We start from the raw sequence: 21,891 nt of genomic DNA on the forward strand, positions 1-21,891 counted from the left end.
ATGATGATGTGCAAGTAGGGATACTGGGGTGCAAAAGAGCAAAAATAAATAACAATATGGGGATGAGGTAGTTGGGTGGGCTATTTACAGATGGGCTGTGTACAGGTGCAGTGATCGGTAAGCTGCACTGACAGCTGATGCTTAAAGTTAGTGAGGGAGATATAAGTCTCCAGCTTCAGGGATTTTTGCAATTCGTTCCAGTCATTGGCAGCAGAGAACTGGAAGGAAAGGCGGCCAAAGGAGGTGTTGTCTTTTGGGATGACCAATGAAATATACCTGCTGGAGCGCGTGCTACGGGGGGGCCTTTACCTAGCAAAGACTTATAGATGACCTGGAACCAGTGGGTTTGGCGACGAATATGAAGTGAGGGCCAGCCAACGAGAGCATACAGGTCGCAGATGTAAGCTCTGATAAATTATATGTATGATATATAAGTTATGAAATATGATATTTCAGTGATGTGAACTTGAGTCATAACCTTATTTACACAATCATGTACTCGTTGATTGATTGATTCATTCATTAATTCATTTACACATACAAACACAGACTTGCCTGCATATTGCTGGGTTCTATTCAGCTCTGGAATGAGAATGAAAAGGTGTGGATAGACATATCTTTTTCTCTAACCACACCAATAAAAAAATACTGACCACCAACTTGACGCAATCTCTTTTCAAAGTCTCTGCTGGTGTCCACTAGCTGAGACATTTTTCGCCCATCATGTCCAAATCATCCGAAAGTATCTAAAATTGACTGTAAAGCTCAACAAAGTCAGATGTTTTGAACACGATGCACTAAAAATGTCAATATCGGTCCCATGACTTGAATGGGATTTGTGCCACAAATGCTAAACTGTGGAAACAGTGCCAAGTAAACTTAACCAAAGCATGGATTACTGTCATACCTTGTCTAAGGAAACCATTATGTCATTTTGTAATTTGGGGGAACGATCCATTTAAGTTCAGTTCATTTCAATTCTATTCAATTTACTAATATAACTTTATTTATCCCATCTAGGGAAATTTAGAAATGCAAAGTCAGTTTACATGTTATATCAATGTATCAGTATTGAGATAAGAGAGACACTGACCTGTATGAAGTGGAGTTGGTCCTCAGTGTGAGAGCTGCTCCAGCTCAGTGCTCCTTTTATCTCACTGATTTCCTGCTCCAGCTCTTTGATGAGCCCCTCAGCCCGCCTCTCTGCTGCTTTCTGCTTCTCCTCAATCACCTTGATGAGCTTAGCCTGGCTTCTCTCAAGCCTGGCTTATCTCTTTTTCAGCACAAGACCAAATATGAATATGCAATATTAAAGACAATGGTTTTGAACAAATGTTCTTGCTGAAGTCCTGCATATTCATCAAACCACGTTAAATTAATACAACTGCAGAGGACTCAGAGTTGAGCCCTGGGGTACCCCACATAGATGAAAATGATAACAGTCATGATGCTTATCATAAGAACTCACTCTACTGAGCTTACGGTACTGTATATTTAATCAATATTATTTATCAAACCAGATTGAATTAATACAACTTTAATGGACCCAGAGTTGAGCCCTTGGGTACCCCACAACATTCAGGATGCTTATCATGAGAATTCACTCAGCTGAGCTCCACTGAGTGTTTGATCTCATCCATCTTACTCAGTCTGTCCAGAACCATCTTCAGCAAATCACCTTCAGTCTTTTTCATGAGTCTGTGAAGACAACCCGGAAACTGTAGGATTACTAGCCTGTAAAACTGGAAATGTCTTTGGATAATACTGAAAATCACATTTGTTCGAGAGTTTGTGCCTGAATTGGCAAGATACAATTTAGTAACACTTTATTTAAAGCTTGCAGGTATAATGTTTTATTATAAAGTGAATTATACGACTTTTAATATGTACAGCTACGTTCAACTTGCTTAATCTTTTTGCTCTCTCTCTCTCCATAGGAAAAGTGTTGTGGCCCTTGTGGTCAGTCTCGGTGCATCTCGCACACACCGGTGTCTGGTTGTTCCTGCAGAAGAGGCCCAGGGGCCGCTTGTGCTTCCTGCACAAGGCGGGCATGGTGAAGGTTGCTGTGTCTGTCAGCCTGTGCCTCTGGAGGGCCGACTCTCTCTGGTGAGGCCCCAGGTGTGTCTTGCAGTATGACCCCTGGCACACAAGACAGGACTTAACAGTCTTCTGCTTTGTCCCAGTGCAGAAATCGCAGGAAACTGCATCGGGCTCAGGACTGAGCCCTGGGGAACACTGTGCCACTGATACTCCTATATCTTGATAATCATCTTCCTCCGCCTGCCGGGCTTTGACCTTTATAAGATAATATAAATATTAATAATAATATTCATAATTATATAAATATAATATACAGTTGAAGTCGGAAGTTTATATACATGTATGTGTGTGTATACTGTGCCTTTAACCTCTCTAGGGTGTTGGGACGGTAGCGTCCCACCAGGCCAACTTCCGGTGAAATTGCTGAGCGCCAAATTCAAATTAAATTACTATAAATATTTAACTTTCATGAAATCACAAGTGTAATACATCAAAATAAAGCTTAACTTGTTGTTAATCCAGCCACCATGTCAGATTTCAAAAAGGCTTTACGGCGAAAGCAAACCATGCGATTATCTGAGGACAGCGCTCAGCACACAAAACATTACATACAGTTACTAGCCAAGTAGATTAGTCACGAAAGTCAGAAATAGCAATAAAATTAATCACTTACCTTTGATGATCTTCGTATGGTTGCACTCACAAGACTCCCAGTTACACAATAAATGTTTGTATTGTTCGATAATGTCCCTCTTTATATCCAAAACCCTCAATTTTGTTGGGGCGCTTTGTTCAGTAATTCAATGGCTCAAATGCGGTCACAAGAGGCAGACGAAAATTCCAAATAGTATCCGTAAAGTTCGTCGAAACATGTCAAACGATGTTTATAATCAATCCTCAGGTTTTTTTAGCCTAAATAATCAATAATATTTCAACCAGACAATAGCGTCGTCATTATATAAGAAAAACGAGAAAGGTGAGCTCTCGGTCGCCCGCAGAAACAGCTCTGGGGACATCCCACTATCCACTGACTCAAAGTTGTCATTCTCCCTAATTTTTCAGAATAAAAGCCTGAAACAATGTCTAAAGACTGTTCACAACTAGTGGAAGCCATAGGGAATGGAATGTGGGTCCTATCCCTTTAAATGTTGGCTAGAGTTTCATTGGAAAAACAGCCATTTCAAAATAATTGCACTTCCTGGATGGATTTTCCTCAGGTTTTCGCATGCCATTTCAGTTCTGTTATACTCACATACATTATTTTAACAGTTTTAGAAACTTTGGGGTGTTTTCTATCCAAATCTACTAATTATATGCATATCCTAGCTTCTGGGCCTGAGTAGCAGGCAGTTTACTTTGAACACGCTTTTCATCTGGAGATGAAAATAGTGCCCCCTACCCTAGTGAGGTTAAACAGCTTGGAAAATTCCAGAAAATTAATTAATGCCTTTAGAAGCTTCTGATAGGCTAATTGACATCATTTGAGTTAATTGGAGGTGTACCTGTGGATGAATTTCAAGGCCTACCTTCAAACTCAGTGCCTCTTTGCTTGACATCATGGGAAAATCTAAAGAAATCAGCCAAGACTTGAAAATTGTAGACCTCCACAAGTCTTGTTCATCCTTGGTAGCAATTTCCAAACGCCTGAAGGTACCATGTTCATCTGTACAAACAATATTACGCAAGTATAAACACCATGGGACCACACAGCCGTCATACCGCTCAGGAAGGAGACGCATTCTGTCTCCTAGAGATGAACGTACTTTGGTGCGAAAAGTGCAAATCAATCCCAGAACAACAGCAAAGGACCTTGTGAAGATGCTGGAGGAAACAGGTACAAAAGTATCTATATCCACAGTAAAACGAGTCCTATATCGATATAACCTGAAAGGCTACTCAGCAAGGAAGAAGCCACTGCTACAAAACCGCCATAAAAAAAGCCAACATGGGGACAAAGACTTTTTGGAGAAATGTCCTCTGTTCTGATGAAACAAAAATTGAACTGTTTGGCCATAATGACCATCGTTAAGTTTGGAGGAAAAAGAAGAACACCATCCAAACCGTGAAGCACGGGGGTGGCAGCATCATATTGTGGGGGTGCTTTGCTGCAGGAGGGACTGGTGCACTTCACAAAATAGATGGCATCATGAGGTAGGAAAATTATGTGGATATATTGAAGCAACATCTCAAGTCATCAGTCAGGAAGTTAAAGCTTGGTTGCAAATGGGTCTTCCAAATGGACAATGACCCCAAGCATACTTGCAAAGTTGTGGCAAAATGGCTTAAGGACAACAAAGTCAAGGTATTGGAGTGGCTATCACAAAGCCCTGACCTCAACACTATAGAACATTTGTGGGCAGAACTGAAAAAGCGTGTGCAAGCAAGGAGGCCTACAAACCTGACTCAGTTACACCAGCTCTATCAGGAGGAACGGGCCAAAATTCACCCAACATAGTGTGGGAAGCTTGTGGAAGGCTACCCGAAACGTTTGACCCAAGTTAAACAATTTAAAGGCAATGCTTCCAAATACTAATTGAGTGTATGTAAACTTCTGACCCACTGGGAATGTGATGAAAGAAATAAAAGCTGAAATAAATAAATCTCTCTACTATTATTCTGACATTTCACATTCTTAAAATAAAGTGGTGATCCTAACTGACCTAAGACAGGGACTTTTAACGAGGATTAAATGTCAGGAATTGTGAAAAACTGAGTTTATATGTATTTGGCTAAGGTGTATGTAAACTTCCGACTTCAACTGTATAAACATAATACATCACCTTCAGCGATCTCTTACAGTGCTTTGTGAAGTCCTTTAAAGCACGGTTGATCCATAACTCAGGCCGGCGGCGGAAGCACTCCTTACAGAGGGGGCACTCAAAGCGGTCGCCGGTGTCCCAGTAGCCTTTGATGCAGGCCAGGCAGAAGTTGTGGCAACAGGGTATAGAGAATGGGTTAGTGAAGATGTCTAGGCAGATACAGCACTGGAACTTGTTACAGGAATCAGGAATCGAAAGAAGAACCTTCACTCTGTTACATCACCTTTTATGTGTGTTTTGCACATGTGCAATTATGTTAAATAAACCTGAACCTGTTTCTTTGTTTGCATGAGATTTACAACTAGACTACTTTACAACTAGCTGAAGCATTAAAGGGTAGGTAGCATAAACGTAACCACATGTAACATACGCATTTGTATACACATCAAAGTCCCTATGCAAAGTTCTACCTTATTTTTTATTTTTTTTGAGTTATTATATAAAACCGATCAGAATTCCGAAGAATACCAAAGCCATGTCGGAAAATATTTTTCTGGGGTGTGATGTCATATGGAGGACCAGGCAAGGCAGCCTATTCCCTATAATGTAAACTCCAACAGAAATAACTTAAAATTTGAACTTTAAATTAAACCAAATTGTTTGCACTCATCACTACTGGTTTTAATGATATTTTCTGGCAATTTACAAGAAAACACTTTATGGAACTCAATTTAACCTTGCGCAATTACCCTAAAAACTAAAAACATCTGTCATAAGAAACTAGCTCCCTGGTATACAGAAAATACACGAGCTCTGAAGCAAGCTTCCAGAAAATTGGAACGGAAATGGCGCCACACCAAACTGGAAGTCTTCCGACTAGCTTGGAAAGACAGTACCGTGCAGTATCGAAGAGCCCTCACTGCTGCTCGATCATCCTATTTTTCCAACTTAATTGAGGAAAATAAGAACAATCCGAAATTTCTTTTTGATACTGTCGCAAAGCTAACTAAAAAGCAGCATTCGCAAATGGAGGATGGCTTTCACTTCAGCAGTAATAAATGTATGAACTTCTTTGAGGAAAAGATCATGATCATTAGAAAGCAAATTACGGACTCCTCTTTAGATCTGCGTATTCCTCCAAAGCTCCATTGTCCTGAGTCTGCACAACTCTGCCAGGACCTAGGATCAAGGGAGATACTAAAGTGTTTTAGTACTATATCTATTGACACAATGATGAAAATAATCATGGCCTCTAAACCCTCAAGCTGCATACTGGACCCTATTCCAACTAAACTACTGAAAGAGCTGCTTCCTGTGCTTGGCCTTCCTATGTTGAACATAATAAATGGCTCTCTATCCACCGGATGTGTACCAAGCTCACTAAAAGTGGCAGTAATAAAGCCTCTCTTGAAAAAGCCGAATCTTGACCCAGAAATTATAAAAAACTATCGGCTTATATCGAATCTTCCATTCCTCTCAAAAATTTGGGAAAAAGCTGTTGCGCAGCAACTCACTCCCTTCCTGAAGACAAACAATGTATACGAAACGCTTCAGTCTGGTTTTAGACCCCATCATAGCACTGAGACTGCACTTGTGAAGGTGGTAAATGACCTTCTAATGACGTCTGTCCTCGTGCTCCTAGATCTTAGTGCTGCTTTTGATACCATCGATCACCACATTCTTTTGGAGATATTGGAAACCCAAATTGGTCTACATGGACAAGTTCTGGCCTGGTTTAGATCTTATCTGTCGGAAAGATATCAGTTTGTCTCTGTGAATGGTTTGTAAATTGTAAATTTCGGTGTTCCTCAAGGTTCCGTTTTAGGACCACTATTGTTTTCACTATATATTTTACCTCTTGGGGATGTCATTCGAAAACATAATGTTAAATTTCACTGCTATGCGGACGACACACTGCTGTACATTTCAATGAAACATGGTGAAGCCCCAAAATTGCCCTCGCTAGAAGCCTGTGTTTCAGACATAAAGAAGTGGATGGCTGCAAACTTTCTACTTTTAAACTCGGACAAAACAGAGATGCTTGTTCTAGGTCCCAAGAAACAAAGAGATCTTCTGTTGAATCTGACAATTAATCTGGATGGTTGTACAGTCGTCTCAAATAAAACTGTGAAGGACCTCGGCGTTACTCTGGACCCTGATCTCTCTTTTGAAGAACATATCAAGACTGTTTCAAGGACAGCTTTTTTCCATCTACGTAACATTGCAAAAATCAGAAACTTTCTGTCCAAAAATGATGCAGAAAAATTAATCCATGCTTTTGTTACTTCTAGGCTGGACTACTGCAATGCTCTACTTTCCGGCTACCCGGATAAAGCACTAAATAAGCTTCAGTTAGTGCTAAATACGGCTGCTTGAATCCTGACTAGAACGCCAAAATTTGATCATATTACTCCAGTGCTAGCCTCCCTACACTGGCTTCCTGTTAAGGCAAGGGCTGATTTCAAGGTTTTACTGCTAACCTACAAAGCATTACATGGGCTTGCTCCTACCTATCTTTCCAATTTGGTCCTGCCGTACATATCTACACGTACACTACGGTCACAAGACGCAGGCCTCCTAATTGTCCCTAGAATTTCTAAGCAAACGGCTGGAGGTAGAGCTTTCTCCTATAGAGCTCTATTTTTATGGAATGGTCTGCCTACCCATGTGAGAGATGCAGACTCAGTCTCAACCTTTAAGTCTTTACTGAAGACTTATCTCTTCAGTAGGTCCTATGATTAAGTATAGTCTGGCCCAGGAGTGTGAAGGTGAACGGAAAGGCTGGAGCAACGAACCGCCCTTGCTCTCTCTGCCTTGCCGGTTCACCTCTCTGCACTGGGATTCTCTGCCTCTAACCCTATTACAGGGGCTGAGTCACTGGCTTACTGGTGTTCTTCCATGCCGTCCATGGGAGGGGTGCGTCACTTGAGTGGGTTGAGTCTTGGGTTGTGCCGTGGCGGAGATCTTTGTGGGCTATACTCGGCCTTGTCTTAGGACGGTAAGTTGGTGGTTGGAGACATCCCTCTAGTGGTGTGGGGGCTGTGCTTTGGCAAAGTGGGTGGGGTTATATCCTGCCTGTTTGGCCCTATCCGGGGTATCATCGGATGGGGCCACAGTGTCTTCTGATCCCTCCTGTCTCAGCCTCCAGTATTTATGCTGCAGTAGTTTATGTGTCGGGGGGCTAGGGTCAGTCTGTTACATCTGGAGTATTTCTCTTGTCTTATCCGGTGTCTTGTGTGAATTTAAATATGCTCTCTCTAATTCTCTCTTTCTCTCTTTCTTTCTTTCTCTCGGAGGACCTGAGCCCTAGGACCATGCCTCAGGACTACCTGGCATGATGACTCCTTGCTGTCCCCAGCCCACCTGGCCGTGCTGCTGCTCCAGTTTCAACTGTTCTGCCTGCGGCTATGGAACCCTGACCTGTTCACCGGACGTGCTTGTTGCACCCTCGACAACTACTATGATTATTATTATTTGACCATGCTGGTCATTTATGAACATTTTAACATCTTGACCATGTTCTGTTATAATATCCACCCAGCACAGCCAGAAGAGGACTGGCCACCCCTCATAGCCTGGTTCCTCTCTAGGTTTCTTCCTAGGTTTTTTGCCTTTCTAGGGAGTTTTTCCTAAGGAGTTTTTCCTAGCCACCGTGCTTCTTTCACAATGCATTGCTTGCTGTTTGGGGTTTTAGGCTGGGTTTCTGTACAGCACTTTGAAATATCAGCTGATGTACGAAGGGCTATATAAATAAATTTGATTATTTAGCCAACTAGCTATTAGCCTAGCCAGCCTAGCCAACCACCACGGTTATGTTTGGCAAGCTAGAGGCCAACGACTGGAGAATAGCTAGAACACAACACAACTAAAATATAAATAGAGGAGAGACTTACAGATTGATGCTTGGGGCCCAACTGATGGTAAAACTTTCAAAAGAGTGCAGACTGAGTTAGCTACCAACGTGAGGGGGAGGTGGGCACTTCACCGGGCCGAAATCCCCAAAAATAGATTCCAGATATTAGTCAGCTAGCATGTTAGCACAGGTGGTAAAAGTTACAAAACCCATAACCCACTATACAGAGAACATGTCGAAAAGTCAAAAAATAAATAAAAGCAGAACAGACAAGGTACTACACAAATAGAGCAAGCAGATATGATTTTCTCTTTAGTTTTGAGCCCATGGCAAGAAAGCACCGGAGCCTGCCATGCTAATGGTTTCCCATTAGATAACCCAGCCACAAAGTCTGTGAATAGTTTTAGGTGTGGCTAATATTAGCCAGCTTGAGCTAGCTACCGAGCTAGCATTTCAAACTCAGTATCACAGAGTAGATCTTCCAAATGACATTGAGAAATAGTGCATTGTGGGTAGTTTAGAAATTATCCGGAAATAAATAAATAAATAAATATGTATTAATCCCAAAACATAACTATGTTTGTACTTATAGGTAACTAGATCGTGACTACAATTAAGTTACTAAGTAAAAACCCATGCTTCCTACCCTTTAAAAAACAACCAAATTGACCTCAGACAGGAGGCCTTAAGTTAGACAGAATGGACCTAAAGTTAAGTACAGGAATCCTAAGACCTTGGAGTTCCATTTCGTGTGTTTTGTCATCCAAAAGACAGGGAGGAGGAAGTTGCATTACATGAATCAGGATTCAGGGTAGAGTACTATAAAATAGCCTATTAATGCCTGAGGAAGGACAGAACTCTTAACTGTGTTTGTTTTGTTTATTTGCATACATGTTGTTACCCTGGATCTACTACAACACCCCTAGCAAGGGCAACACTATCAAGTAACAGCCAAATTAACCTGAGGAGAACATTTACTGAAAAGCTGCAGCTGACGATTTGAGTCATTACCAGAATGTCAAACCATTAACTGGTTAGGTAGCACACAAACTCAAACCTTAGGAAAACAAAACAGTTTTTCATTGTCACATGACTGGAAATTCCTCATCTCTAGCTTTCTCCTACAGTGACTCAACAGTGCTTGGATCACATCCTGTGAAATTGCACAACAATTCTTCTTCTATTCTTGTTATTCTTTTTTACGCTACCAACAATGGAATGCTGCTGAGCTTGTGCAGGAATGACGGTGTGAGAGAGATGGTGCAAAAGTGGTGTAGTGGTGCCTGGAGAAGTGGGTATACTCTAATTTTGTCAATTTGTTCAGGTTTTCTTTTTCAAAGTCACACTTAAAGTCACACTTAAAAAAACTAAAGAACAACACATTTTTATGTTCTAAGTCCATAACAATGCTTAAACCACATCAGGATACCAGTTTTGAGGCTTCTAAGACATTTGGATTTTTGAGAGTAGTTACCCTTTAATTGAAGTGTGCAGGCACCTAGCACTATTGTTTGATCAGCATTGTTTTTGTAGAACATGAGATGTTAAGCGTTAAGGGTGTTGAGCCAGTAACCAAAAGGTTGCTGGTTTGATTCCCCGAGCTGACTAGGTACAAAATCTGTCAATGTGCCCTTGAGCAAGGCACTTAACCCTAATTGCTCCTGTAAGTCACTCATGATGAGAGTGTCTGCTAAATGACTAAAATGTCAACTGCATCATAACAAGCCAATATCTATGAAGAATATTTGTAATAAGTTTCTATATGAGATGTGTTTTTCATAGATATTGGATTATACAAACAATGTAAGATTTACTGTATCACGTTCAAGGGGGTGATACAATTGTGCAATGGATATAATTGCATAAAAGTTGTTTTAAAGTGTTCGTCCCATGTTTCATGAGCTGAAATAAAAGATCCCAGAAGTTTTCAATATGCACAAAAGCTTATTTCTCTCCAATTTTGTGCACACATTTTTTTTACATACCTGTTAGTGATAATTGTATCCTTTGGCAAGATAATCCATCCACCTGACAGGTTTAGCATATTAAGAAGCTGATTAAACAGCATGATCATTACACAAATGTTCCTTGTGCAGGGGAGAATAAAAGGCCACTCTAAAATGTGCAGTTTTGACACACAACACAAAGCCACAGATGTCCCAAGTTTTGAGGGAGCATGCAATTGGCATGCTGACTGCAGGAATGTCCACCAGAGATATTGCCAGAGATTTAATGTTAATTTCTCTACCATAAGCCACCTCCAACGTTGTTTTAGAGAATTTGGCAGTACGTCTAACCGGCCTCACAACAGCAGACCACATGTAACCATGCCAGCCCAGTACCTCAACATCCGGCTTCTTCACCTGCGGGATCGTCTGCGGGGTATTTCTGTCTGTAATAAAGCCATTTTGTGGGGAAAAACTCTGATTGGCTGGGCCTGGCTCCCAAGTGGCTGGGCCTATGCCCTCCCAGGCCCACCCATGGTTGCGCCCCTGCCCAGTCATGTGGAATCATAAATTAAGGCCTAATGAATTTATTTCAATTGACGGATTTCCTCATATGAACTGTAACTCAGCAAAATATTTGATATTGTTGCATGTTGCATTTATATTTATGTTCAGTAAATACAGTACCAGTCAAAGTTTGGATAAACCTACTCATTCAAGGGTTTTTCTTTATTTTTACTGTTGTATACATTGTATAATAATAGTGAAGACATCAAAACAATGAAATAACACATATGGAATCATGCAGTAACCAACAAAGTGTTAAACATATCAAAATATATTTTATATTTAAGATTCTTTGAAGTAGCCACCCTTTGTCTTGATGACAGCTTTGCACACTCTTTGCATTCTCTCAATGAGGTAGTCACCTGGAATGCATTTCAATTAACAGGTGTGCCTTGTTAAAAGTTAATTTGTGGAATGTCTTTCCTTCTTAATGCGTTTGATACAGAAGATAGACCTATTTTGGAAAAGACCAAGTCCATATTATGGCAAGAACAGCTCAAATAAGCAAAGAGAAACAGCAGTCCATCATTACTTTAAAACATGAAAGTCAGTCAATGCTTAAAATGTAAAGAACTTTTCAAGTTTCTTCAAGTGCAGTCGCAAAATCCATCAATCGCTATGATGAAACTGGCACTCATGAGGACCGCTACAGGAAAGGAAGACCCAGAGTTACATCTGCTGCAGAGGATAACTTCATTAGTTACCAGCCTCAGAAATTGTCAGTTAACTGCACCTCAGATTGCTGCCCAAAAAATGCTTCACAGAGTTCAAGTAACAGACACATCTCAATATCAACTGTTCAGAGGGGAACAGGCCTTCATGGTTGAATTGCTGCAAAGAAACCACTACTAAATTAAACCAATAAGAAAAAGAGACTTGCTTGGGCCAAGAAACACGAGCAATGGACATTAGACTGGTAGAAATCTGTCCTTTGGTCTGATGAGTCCAAATTTGAGATTTTTGGTTCCAACCGCCGTGTCTTTGTGAGACACAGAGTAGGTGTACAGATGATCTCAGCATGTGTGGTTCCCACCATGAAACATGGAGGAGGTGGGATGGTGTTGGTGTGCTTTGCTGGTGACACTGTCTGTGATTTATTTAGAATTCAAGGCACACTTAACCAGCATGGCTACCACAGCATTCTGCAGCGATACACCATCCCATCTGGTTTGCAATTAGTGGGACTATCATTGGTTTTTCAGCAGGACAATGACCCAAAACACACCTCCAGGCTGTGTAAGGGCTATTTGACCAAGAGGGAGAGTGATGGAGTGGTGCATCAGATGATCTGGCCTTCACAATCACCCGACCTCAACCCAATTTGGTATTTTGGTATTTTATTAGGATCCCCATTAGCTGTTGCAAAAGCAGCAGCTACTCTTCCTGGGGTCCAAATTGAGATGGTTTGGGATTAGTTGGACTGCGAAGTGAAGGAAAAGCAGCCAAGAAGTGCTCAGCATATGTGGGAACTCCTTCAAGACTGTTGGAAAAGTATTCCAGGTGGCTACCTCATGAAGCTGGTTGAGAGAATGCCAAGAGGGGGCAAAGCTGTCATCAAGGCAAAGGGTGGCTTCTTTGAGGAATTTTGAATATAAAATATATTTTGATTTGTTTAACACTTTTTTTTTTTACTTAATGATTCCATATGTGTTATTTCATACTTTCGATGTCTTCTTTATTATTCTATAATGTAGAAAATAGTAAAAATAAAGAAAAACCCTTGAATGAGTAGGTGTGTCCACACTTTTGACTGGTACTGTATATTATACTATATTCTACATGAATGTGACTCACCTGTGTGTAATTACACCCAGGTAAGCAGGAATAAAAACGTGTTCAGTCAATTCCAATACAGGTGTTCCTGATAGGAGGCGGGGACATGGTAATATTTAACCACACCTATCCAATCAGGGAACATACCCCAGGTTAAACCCGCCTACCTCTGCCCTCACTGCTCTGGGTAAGAGTTGCCCTTTAAAGTATGTGTTGACATAGAAACAAAAACAGTCACAAGTGAAGTAGTCATCCTTTATTATAATTTGCTTCCAAATTACAAAGATCAACACTAATTCCAGAAAATGTTTACCTTATTAATTATGTTTTTTTTTTATTAATGTAATTTCATGATTATAATTAAATAAAACAAGATAATACACACTCAAATGATATTTCATACAAAATGTCAGATTATATCTAAAGCCAAAAGTTTATAAGTAGCTTATATGATCCGACACCATTTAGAGTTAGATCTCTGTCTTTCTCTTCATTCTCTTCTTCCCCCTTTTCTCCACCTCATTTTTTCCTATCTGCCTGTTAATTGTTAATGAGTGCAACAGCATATACAGTAATATAATATATGTAATGTAATACATACTCTAGGACAGGGTTCCCCAACTGGCGGCCCAAAGGACACATTTGTTGTTGTTGTTGGACATAAAAGACTGTAAAAACACCAGCAAATCAGCTCCAAGTGATTTTAATTTTGGGAATCTGTTCTTAAGTATTCTATCACAAATAGAAAGATATACATTGAATGCACAAAACATTAAGAACACCTTCCTAATATTGAGACGCATTTCAAAGCAAGGTTTGAAATGATTATGTTTTAGTCAAACATTATGTCTGTTTGGACTTAATGGTCAATTTGCTGTCTACAAATTCATTGAAACTATGTTCCGGCCCCCTGACCATCCGCTCAAGAAAAAAATCGGCCCGCGGCTGAATCTAGTGGATGATCCCTGCTCTAGGAATACATAGATGTTCACAAAATAATGAATAATTCTAAGTCATTGAATTAATTAAGGATCGTAACAGTCTTAATGTGTGAATGTAAAATATTATCATTCCGTATAGTTGGACACATACAAAACTCAAAATCAGCTAAAATAATATATAGGAGGAGAGTTTTCCTACGAATCAAGAAATAAAATAACATTTACAATCCTCTTTTTGTCATAACTGGTTCTCTCTCCATCTTTTGGGAACCCTCCTTTTCTTATTTGTGGAAGATCTTCCCATCGGGCTGCTCCTTCCATCTCAGTTTGACGTCATCAGACATCCCCTTCTCCCTCAGCTCCTTCTTTATCTGAGGAACAAAAATACACGGAACACAGTATAATGTGCTCTGCTATAATATAATAATGGATTATAATATAATGCATCATGTTATCTTTTTTATTCTTGAAATGTGTCAATAATATACCCAAAAAAGATACCATGAGACTCACTTCCTGTAAGATGGCCTCCTGTACGACAGGATCATTCATGTCCATGTTTTGGTTATTCGGGGTCAGTCTCACTCGCACCACCTTCTGAGTCTTCTTCACTGGAGGAGCTTAGAAATAAACAGACACGAGAATTAAACTTTTGTCATGTTGATCGCAGTGCATGTTATATAGGAAAGTGATGAGAGAGTTATATTGACATTTTGTGTAGACCCTAATGCTCAAGACTACAATTAGAAATACATCATGTATTTTTCTTTTTACAAGCAATCCAGTTGTTTATCACTTTGTCAGAATAGTTCATACATTAACTCACTGCTGTAGCAAACAAAGGGTTGCCAAGTATTATCACAGGGCCAATCTGTCCATTCGTCTGTCACCATGTTTTCTTTCTTGAACACTGCTGCACCACATCGAGGTTTACTGTCATTGTTATTGGGTTCTCCCAACTTCCAGTGCCTAAATGAGGAATCACTGCCATCTGACCACTTCCAGGAGTCGCTAAACAGGCCAATCCACACATCACTATCGCCAACCAAGGTCTCCATCTCCTGGTTCTCAGCATGGTTCCTCACACTGGCCAGGTCTCGGTAGCGATTTCTGCAGTAGTTCTGAGCTTCACCCCAGCTTTTTTTTGTTTCATTTACTAAGATAAATCTCGGACTGTTATTTTTCTCACCTGCAAATAATGGATGGATTTAGAAATCAGGATGAGTGGGTATTTTCTTACAAATCTACATTTTGCACTTCAGTTGGTAGAGCATGGTGCTTGCCAGACTAGGGTTGTGAGTTCAATTCCCGTGGGGGAACAGTATGAAATAGTATGAACATCTATGCATTTTGGATGAGTGTCTGCTAAAGTGTAAAAAAGTTTACTTGACTTGATTACACTGAGGCTGCTCATCAGTGTTTACAGTATGCATGTTTGAGTGTGTATTTGTAAACATGAAAATGACGAGAAAAGTGATTAGCATAGTAATAGTCTACTTAAAACTCTAGACGGAGCAATACAGCAAAGAAAAAACACATTTCTCACCGGTGCAGCAGATGAAGGAATGTTCAAGCTTGCAATCCTGATTTTTCCACATCCCATTTTTAATGACCACACAGTGTTGTTCCGGAACGTTATTAGGTTCACCGCTCTGCCAGTGTCTAAACTCAGCCTCTCCCTTACTGTAGTAGTCACTGTCTTCAAGAGACCACCTCCAGCTATTAATAATATCATCATACAGCCCTATCCAGACAGTGCCTATCCAATAATTAACACTAAACCTGTCCATTTTCATCAATCTGTTCATATCCTCAATATTGCCTATGGTGGCCAGGTCAATGTACTTATCTCTGCAGTAGGTCTGTGCTTCCGTCCAGGTTTTCCATTGTTCCACAAAGTGGTACTGATAAGGAAGGCATGGAGAAGGCAAATACAACCCTGGGAATAAAACGAATTCAGTGCAAACATATCTAGTCCTTACATGGTCACATACCTTCATCCAACAACACAGAAATATAACATACTGTACAGACACACATTTACTGTACTTACCTGTAAGAAACAGTAAGAGATGGGTTCTCCACCCCATCGTTTGGCTGACTAATGGAATATAAAAGGGATTAATCAATTAAATATAATAATATAATAATAATAATGTTATAGTACATATTTATTATAGATTTTGCATCTATTTCTTACATCATCAGTGATTGCTAACAAGAGCTAACATCTACAGTTTTTCTTTAATCTCTTTGGTGAAATTTTCTCAAGTAGGAATTCAATTTTCACAACTCTAAAAACCAATCATCAAAAGTGGTTCATGTTTTAAAACTCTAAAGACAATTTCCATTGAGCACAACAAATTCACATTCCTTTGTTAACTGAACCAAATCGCTCTTTCACTGTTTTCACAATGCAATTCACACATTACATTATAGTCATTGTTGTCACTTCTTAATCCAACTGCTCAAAACGGATAACTACTACAACTAGTTTGGGAATTGCTGAATTCAGTAAAATATATACGTATTTTAGATAATAAATATATCAATTAAAATCAATTTACTTTGGAAGGTAAAACATCTTTACCAAAAGATGTGAGGAATGAGTTCCTTCTTCAGCCACTGTGCATCAATACATAGGACAAGGTGGAAAGAGTCACTATATGCTACCATTTTATACAGAGAATCCAAATATGAAAACCTAGCTCTCACACTTCAATTCAACGTATATTGCGACAATATCACTTAAGAAGATCTGTGTTTGACTTAGAATTAAAGATTTTGGATCAGAAATATATATTTTGTTAATGTCAACTGTTTGTACTCAAATTGGGTGCATTGTTTTCTTCACAGGGCTTAAAATACGACTCATAAGTAAGACTCATAACGCATCCAAAGATAACAAAACAATTAAGATTGGGTTAAAATTTCAGAGAACTATCCCTTTTAACCCCCTAGAGTCGATTGACCAACCTGCGCATCAATCTAAGTTACACAAATCCGTCAGTTTAAGCTAGAGAAAAGTTTTTTGTATTGGATCCACCGCATCCACCAGTGTCACACTTCCACATCTGCAGTGAAAGGTGGCAGTGCAAGAGCGGTGTTTGTCAGACCATGAGACATCCTGAAAAATCGGTCTTCTCACGAAAACGTCTGTAGCATCCGAATAGTTTGACCTACAAACTCTATGGAAAGTGAAGCTTCTCATGAACATTATGGTGTTCTATTTTTGTCACGGGACTGTCTGAATGTAACTGGTACAGGTAAAAAAAAATCAAATGGAAGTATGAAGGTAGTTGTGCCTACCCAAAAAAGGGGGTTAAATGTATACGTAAAAAATACAAATTAAAAAAAGTATATAAAAATGGAAAGTATTCAGACCCCTTGACTTTTTCCACAATTTTTTACTTTACAACTTTATTCTAAAATGTATTAAATAGTTTTTTTTCCCCCTCATCAATCTACAAACAATACCCCATAATGACAAAGTAAAAATAATTTTGTTGAATTTTTTTCAGATGTATAAAAAAACTGAAATAGTACATAACTAATCAGACCCTTTACTCAGTACTTTGTTGAAGCACCTTTGGCAGCGATTACAGCATTGATTCTTCTTGGGTATGACGCTACAAGCTTGGTACACCTGTATTTGGGGAGTTTCTCCCATTTTTCTCTGCAGATCCTCTCAAGCTCTGTCAGGTTGGATGGGGAGTGTTGCTGCATAGCTATTTTCAGGTCTCTCCAGAGATGTTCGATCAGGTTCAAGTCCAGGCTCTGGCTGGGCCACTGAAGGACATTCAGAGACTTGTCCTGAAGCCACTCATGTGATGTCTTGGCTGTGTGTTTAGGATCAGGTTTCCATCAAGGATCTTTCTGTGCTTTGCTCCATTCATCTTTTCCTCGATCCTGACTAGTTTCCCAGTCCCTGTCGCTGAAAAACATCCCCACAGCATGATGCTGCAACCACCATGTTTCACCGTAGGGATGGTGCCAGGTTTCCTCCAGACGTGACGCTTGGCATTCAGGCTAAAGAGTTCAATCTTGGTTTCATCAGACCAGAGAATCTTGTTCCCCTCCCCCAAAGTGTTAGACTCTAAGGAATTAAATACTGGCACCTATTTTAGTCCAATTCAAGCACTGAGTAAGACTCATAAAAATGAATGACATTGGGGTAAAATTTCAGAAAACTATCTCTTCAATACATTCACTGCAAATAAAGGTCAAATCTATTATGAATCTATAAAAACATTTAAAACATTTTATTGCTCCATATTTACAAAAACAGAAACTGATTAATTACTCCGTTTGGATAATTCAGTTTATATTCAGAAATTTGAATTAAAAGATATTAACCTGTTGAGTGGGTCTGGCCTGGTCTCTCTCTGGTCTGTGGACTGAGGTCTCTCTCTTGTTGTGTGTCTGGTGCCGTCTCTGTCTGTGGTTGTCTCTCCTCTATGCAGAGGTCCTTTAGAGGGCTGAGATGCAAAGTAACCCTCCAAACAACGCGTTACAGTGTCTTTCCACTTCGACAGGTGAAACAAAATGGCCACCGCTGCCGTGACACTAAGTCATCCATTAGAGACTCCTAATGACTGGTCATTTCCCTAGCCTCGCTCACTATGTTAATCGAATTGCATTGCTTACCATGGTAATATGCACTCCCCATATTAGCCTGTCAAATACCAATGGTCAATGATGAATATGGCTTCAAAGGTGACCACTTGGGTTTGAACCTGGGTGACCTGTGTTCACCAGATGACTGTGTTAGCCCTCTGAGCTAAAGCCTATAGCATAGGCTGCCAACATGGGGTGTTGAGTGTAATTTTTAGCACTTTGTGACAACTGATATAAAAAGAGCTTTATATAATACAATTGATTGAAAAACATGTGTTTCTACTGTGCTCCAGGATGATGTTACACCTAGGTACAGATCTATGATTAGCTCCACCTCCCCCAATCTTTACCTTTAACATTAGTGGGGAAAATGCAGAACTGTCCCTGGTTCAGCATCTATGGGCAACTTCACCCTACACCTTCCACTGTCCCTCCCAGCTGAGACTGAGGATGGAGCACGTTAGAGGTCCAAGTACACCAGGTCCAAACATTCATGACATTGTGTCACAGACGCAGAACCATTATGGGCCTGAGGGGCTGCGAAGAAAGGGGGATGAACGAGAGAGACTGGTGTAGGGTGAAGTATCCCCTAGACACTGATCTTGGGTCAGTTTCTCATTTTCCCTACTAATGGTTAAGGTTGGGATGGGGGAGGGGAAGCTGATCCTAGACTTGCAACTAGCAGAAACTTCACCCCAGAGCGAAAGAGACTGAAGAGAAAGAGGAGAAAGAGGAGAAGTGAGGGGGGAAGAGGAAGATGAGTAAAGGCAGAGATCTGGTCCTTTTCTTGTTTGGGCAAAAGTCCATCCTCTGTCCTTTCTCCTCCGTCCTTTCTCCTCCAAGACCCGGAAACTGATAAGTGGTCAAGTGGTCCAGAAGTGTGTCAATTCGTTAGTAGGCAAACGGAAGAAGGTCCTCCCCTCCTCGATAGCCTCCTTTTAGTGAGGAAGCACAAGTGTATCCTACCACGGAAAGGTTTTGACATCTGCCACACCCCCTTTGAATCAGATGTTGTATTGTTGGAGGAGAAAAAGCATGCACACAATTTTTTTCAATATGCTACTTACAGTGCCTTCAGAAAGTATTCATACCCCTTGTCTCATTCCACATTTCTTGTGTTATAGCCTGAATTCAAACTGGATTAAATTGTTTTGTTTCATCACCCATCTACACACAATACTCCATAACGACAAAGTGAAAATATGTTTTTAGACATTTTTGATAATTTATTGAAAATTAAGTACAGAAATATCAATACAAGTCAATACAGGTTACAACTGTGAGTCTTACTGGGTAAGTCTCTAAGAGATTTGCACACCTGGAATGTACCATATTTGCACTTTATTCTCTTAAAATTCTTCAAGCTTTTCAAGTTGGTTGTTGATCCATTTTCAAGTCTTGCTATAGATGTTCAAGCCCAATTTAAGTCAAAACTGTAACTAGGCCACTCAGGAACATTCACTGTCTTCATGGTAAGCAACTCCAGTGTATATTTGGCCTTGTGTTTTAGGTTATTGGCCTTGTGTTTTAGGTTATTGCCCTTCTGAAGGGTGAAGTTGTCTCCCAGTTTCTGTTAGAAAGCAGACTGAACCAGGTTTTCCTCTAGGATTTTGCCTGTGCTTAGCTCTGTTCCATTTCTTTTTATCATACCTATAACATGATGCAACCACCACCATGCTTGAAAATATGAAGAATGGTACTAAGTAATGCGTTGTGTCGGATTTGCCCCAAACATAATGCTTTGTATTCAGGAAATGAAGTTAATTTCTTTGTCACATTATTTGCAGTTTTACTTTAGTGCCTTATTACAAAGAGGATGCATGTTTTTGAAAAATTTAATTCTGTACAAGCTTCCTTCTTTCATTCTGTAATTTAGGTTAGTATTGTGGAGTAACTAAAATGTTGTTAATCCATCCTTAGTTTTCTCCTATCACAGCCATTAAACTCTGTAACTGTTTTAAAGTCACCATTGGCATCATGGTGAAATCCCTGAGTGGTTTCCTTTCTCTCCGCCAACTGAGTTAGAAAGGACTTCTGTATCTTTGTAGTGACTGGGTGTATTGATACAACATCCAAAGTGTAATTAATAACTTCACCATGCTCAAAGGGATATTCAATGTCTGCTTTTACATTTTCTACCAGTCTACCAATAGGTGCCTTTATTTGAGAGCAATGAAAAACCTCCCTGGTCTTTGTGGTTGAATCTGTGTTTGAAATTCATTGCTCGACTGAGGGACCTTACAGATATTTGTATGTGTGGAGTACAGAGATGAGGTAGTCATTCAAAAATCATTTTAAACACTATTATTTCACACAGAGTGATTCCAAGCAACTTCTTATGTGACTTGTTAAGCAAATTGTTACTCCTGAACATATTTAGGCTTGCCATAACAAAGGGGACTCAAGACATTTCAGCTTTTAATTTTTAATTCATTTGTAAAAATGTATAAAAACATAATTCCACTTTGACATTATGGGGTATTGTGTGTAGGCCAGTGACACAACATCTCATTTAAATCAATTTTAAATTCAGGCTGTAACACAACAAAATGTGGAAAAAGTCAAGAGGTGTGAATACTTTCTGAAGGTACTCTATTCTTTTATTCATAAAATGTCTTGCACAACTAACTTCATTTGTTTTTATCACTTTACACATTTATTTTGGGATCCACCCCTGTAAAACATAATTTGCTTCATGATGCACGAATGGAGAAGGAGCTTCTTGTTTCATACAAGCGCATTTTCGTCCACGTTCGCTCTCCTTGTCGCCTCTCCTCGATTACCTTTGACCTTTTTTAATAAAAGAAGGCGAGGGAGGACACAATAGGGAGGACGCAGGAGTTGATCAAATCTAATTGAGAAAAGGCCCTGGTTGGATTGAGGATGGGATACTCATATCAGGAAATGAACAAGAGGGTATGGAGGAACCAGCACTGACAGACACAGATATATTGATACTACCCCCTCGAGGTTGCTGTTGAGATGAGCAGCTCTCTTCAGTCATTCTAAATAATATGCTAGTATTGATATTGGAACAGATCCACTGCCTGGGTTGTCTGAGTTCCCATTTGTCAGTAAGAGCTGGAGTGGGAGGGACTTAATAGATGCAGGCAGCTCAGGTGCTGCTGTCGAGTCATGACACAGTCACACTGATTCCACATGACCTGATAGTCACACCCATAGCCTAGTTAGTGAACACACCTTGGACTATTGTACTTATACTGGATGCATCATTTGATTTATGATGCATTAGTCCCTAGAGTTGTGCAATTGTGTTACTGTAATGAACTTCAGTTTGTCAGTGTTATCTTACTCTGATCTCCCTGCTTGGTTGTTTGTGTGTGTGTGTGTGTGTGTGTGTGTGTGTGTGTGTGTGTGTGTGTGTGTGTGTGTGT

The 21,891-nt window shown here is 40.0% G+C and overlaps 1 protein-coding gene across 1 annotated transcript; it reads right to left on the reverse strand.

Annotated features, from left to right (window-relative positions):
• Window positions 1–1,604: 1,604 nt before the first annotated feature.
• Window positions 1,605–5,336, reverse strand: LOC106608905 (E3 ubiquitin-protein ligase TRIM47-like). Its single transcript, XM_045722588.2, has 4 exons — window positions 5,328–5,336; window positions 4,821–5,030; window positions 1,904–2,295; window positions 1,605–1,698 (listed from the first exon to the last, which is right to left on the reverse strand). The coding sequence occupies exons 1-4, from the start codon at window positions 5,334–5,336 to the stop codon at window positions 1,605–1,607; spliced, it is 705 nt and encodes a 234-aa protein (XP_045578544.2).
• Window positions 5,337–21,891: the final 16,555 nt, after the last annotated feature.

This window comes from Salmo salar, chromosome 07, assembly GCF_965601325.2.
Source record: "Salmo salar chromosome 07, fSalSal1, whole genome shotgun sequence".
NCBI lineage: Eukaryota > Metazoa > Chordata > Actinopteri > Salmoniformes > Salmonidae > Salmo > Salmo salar.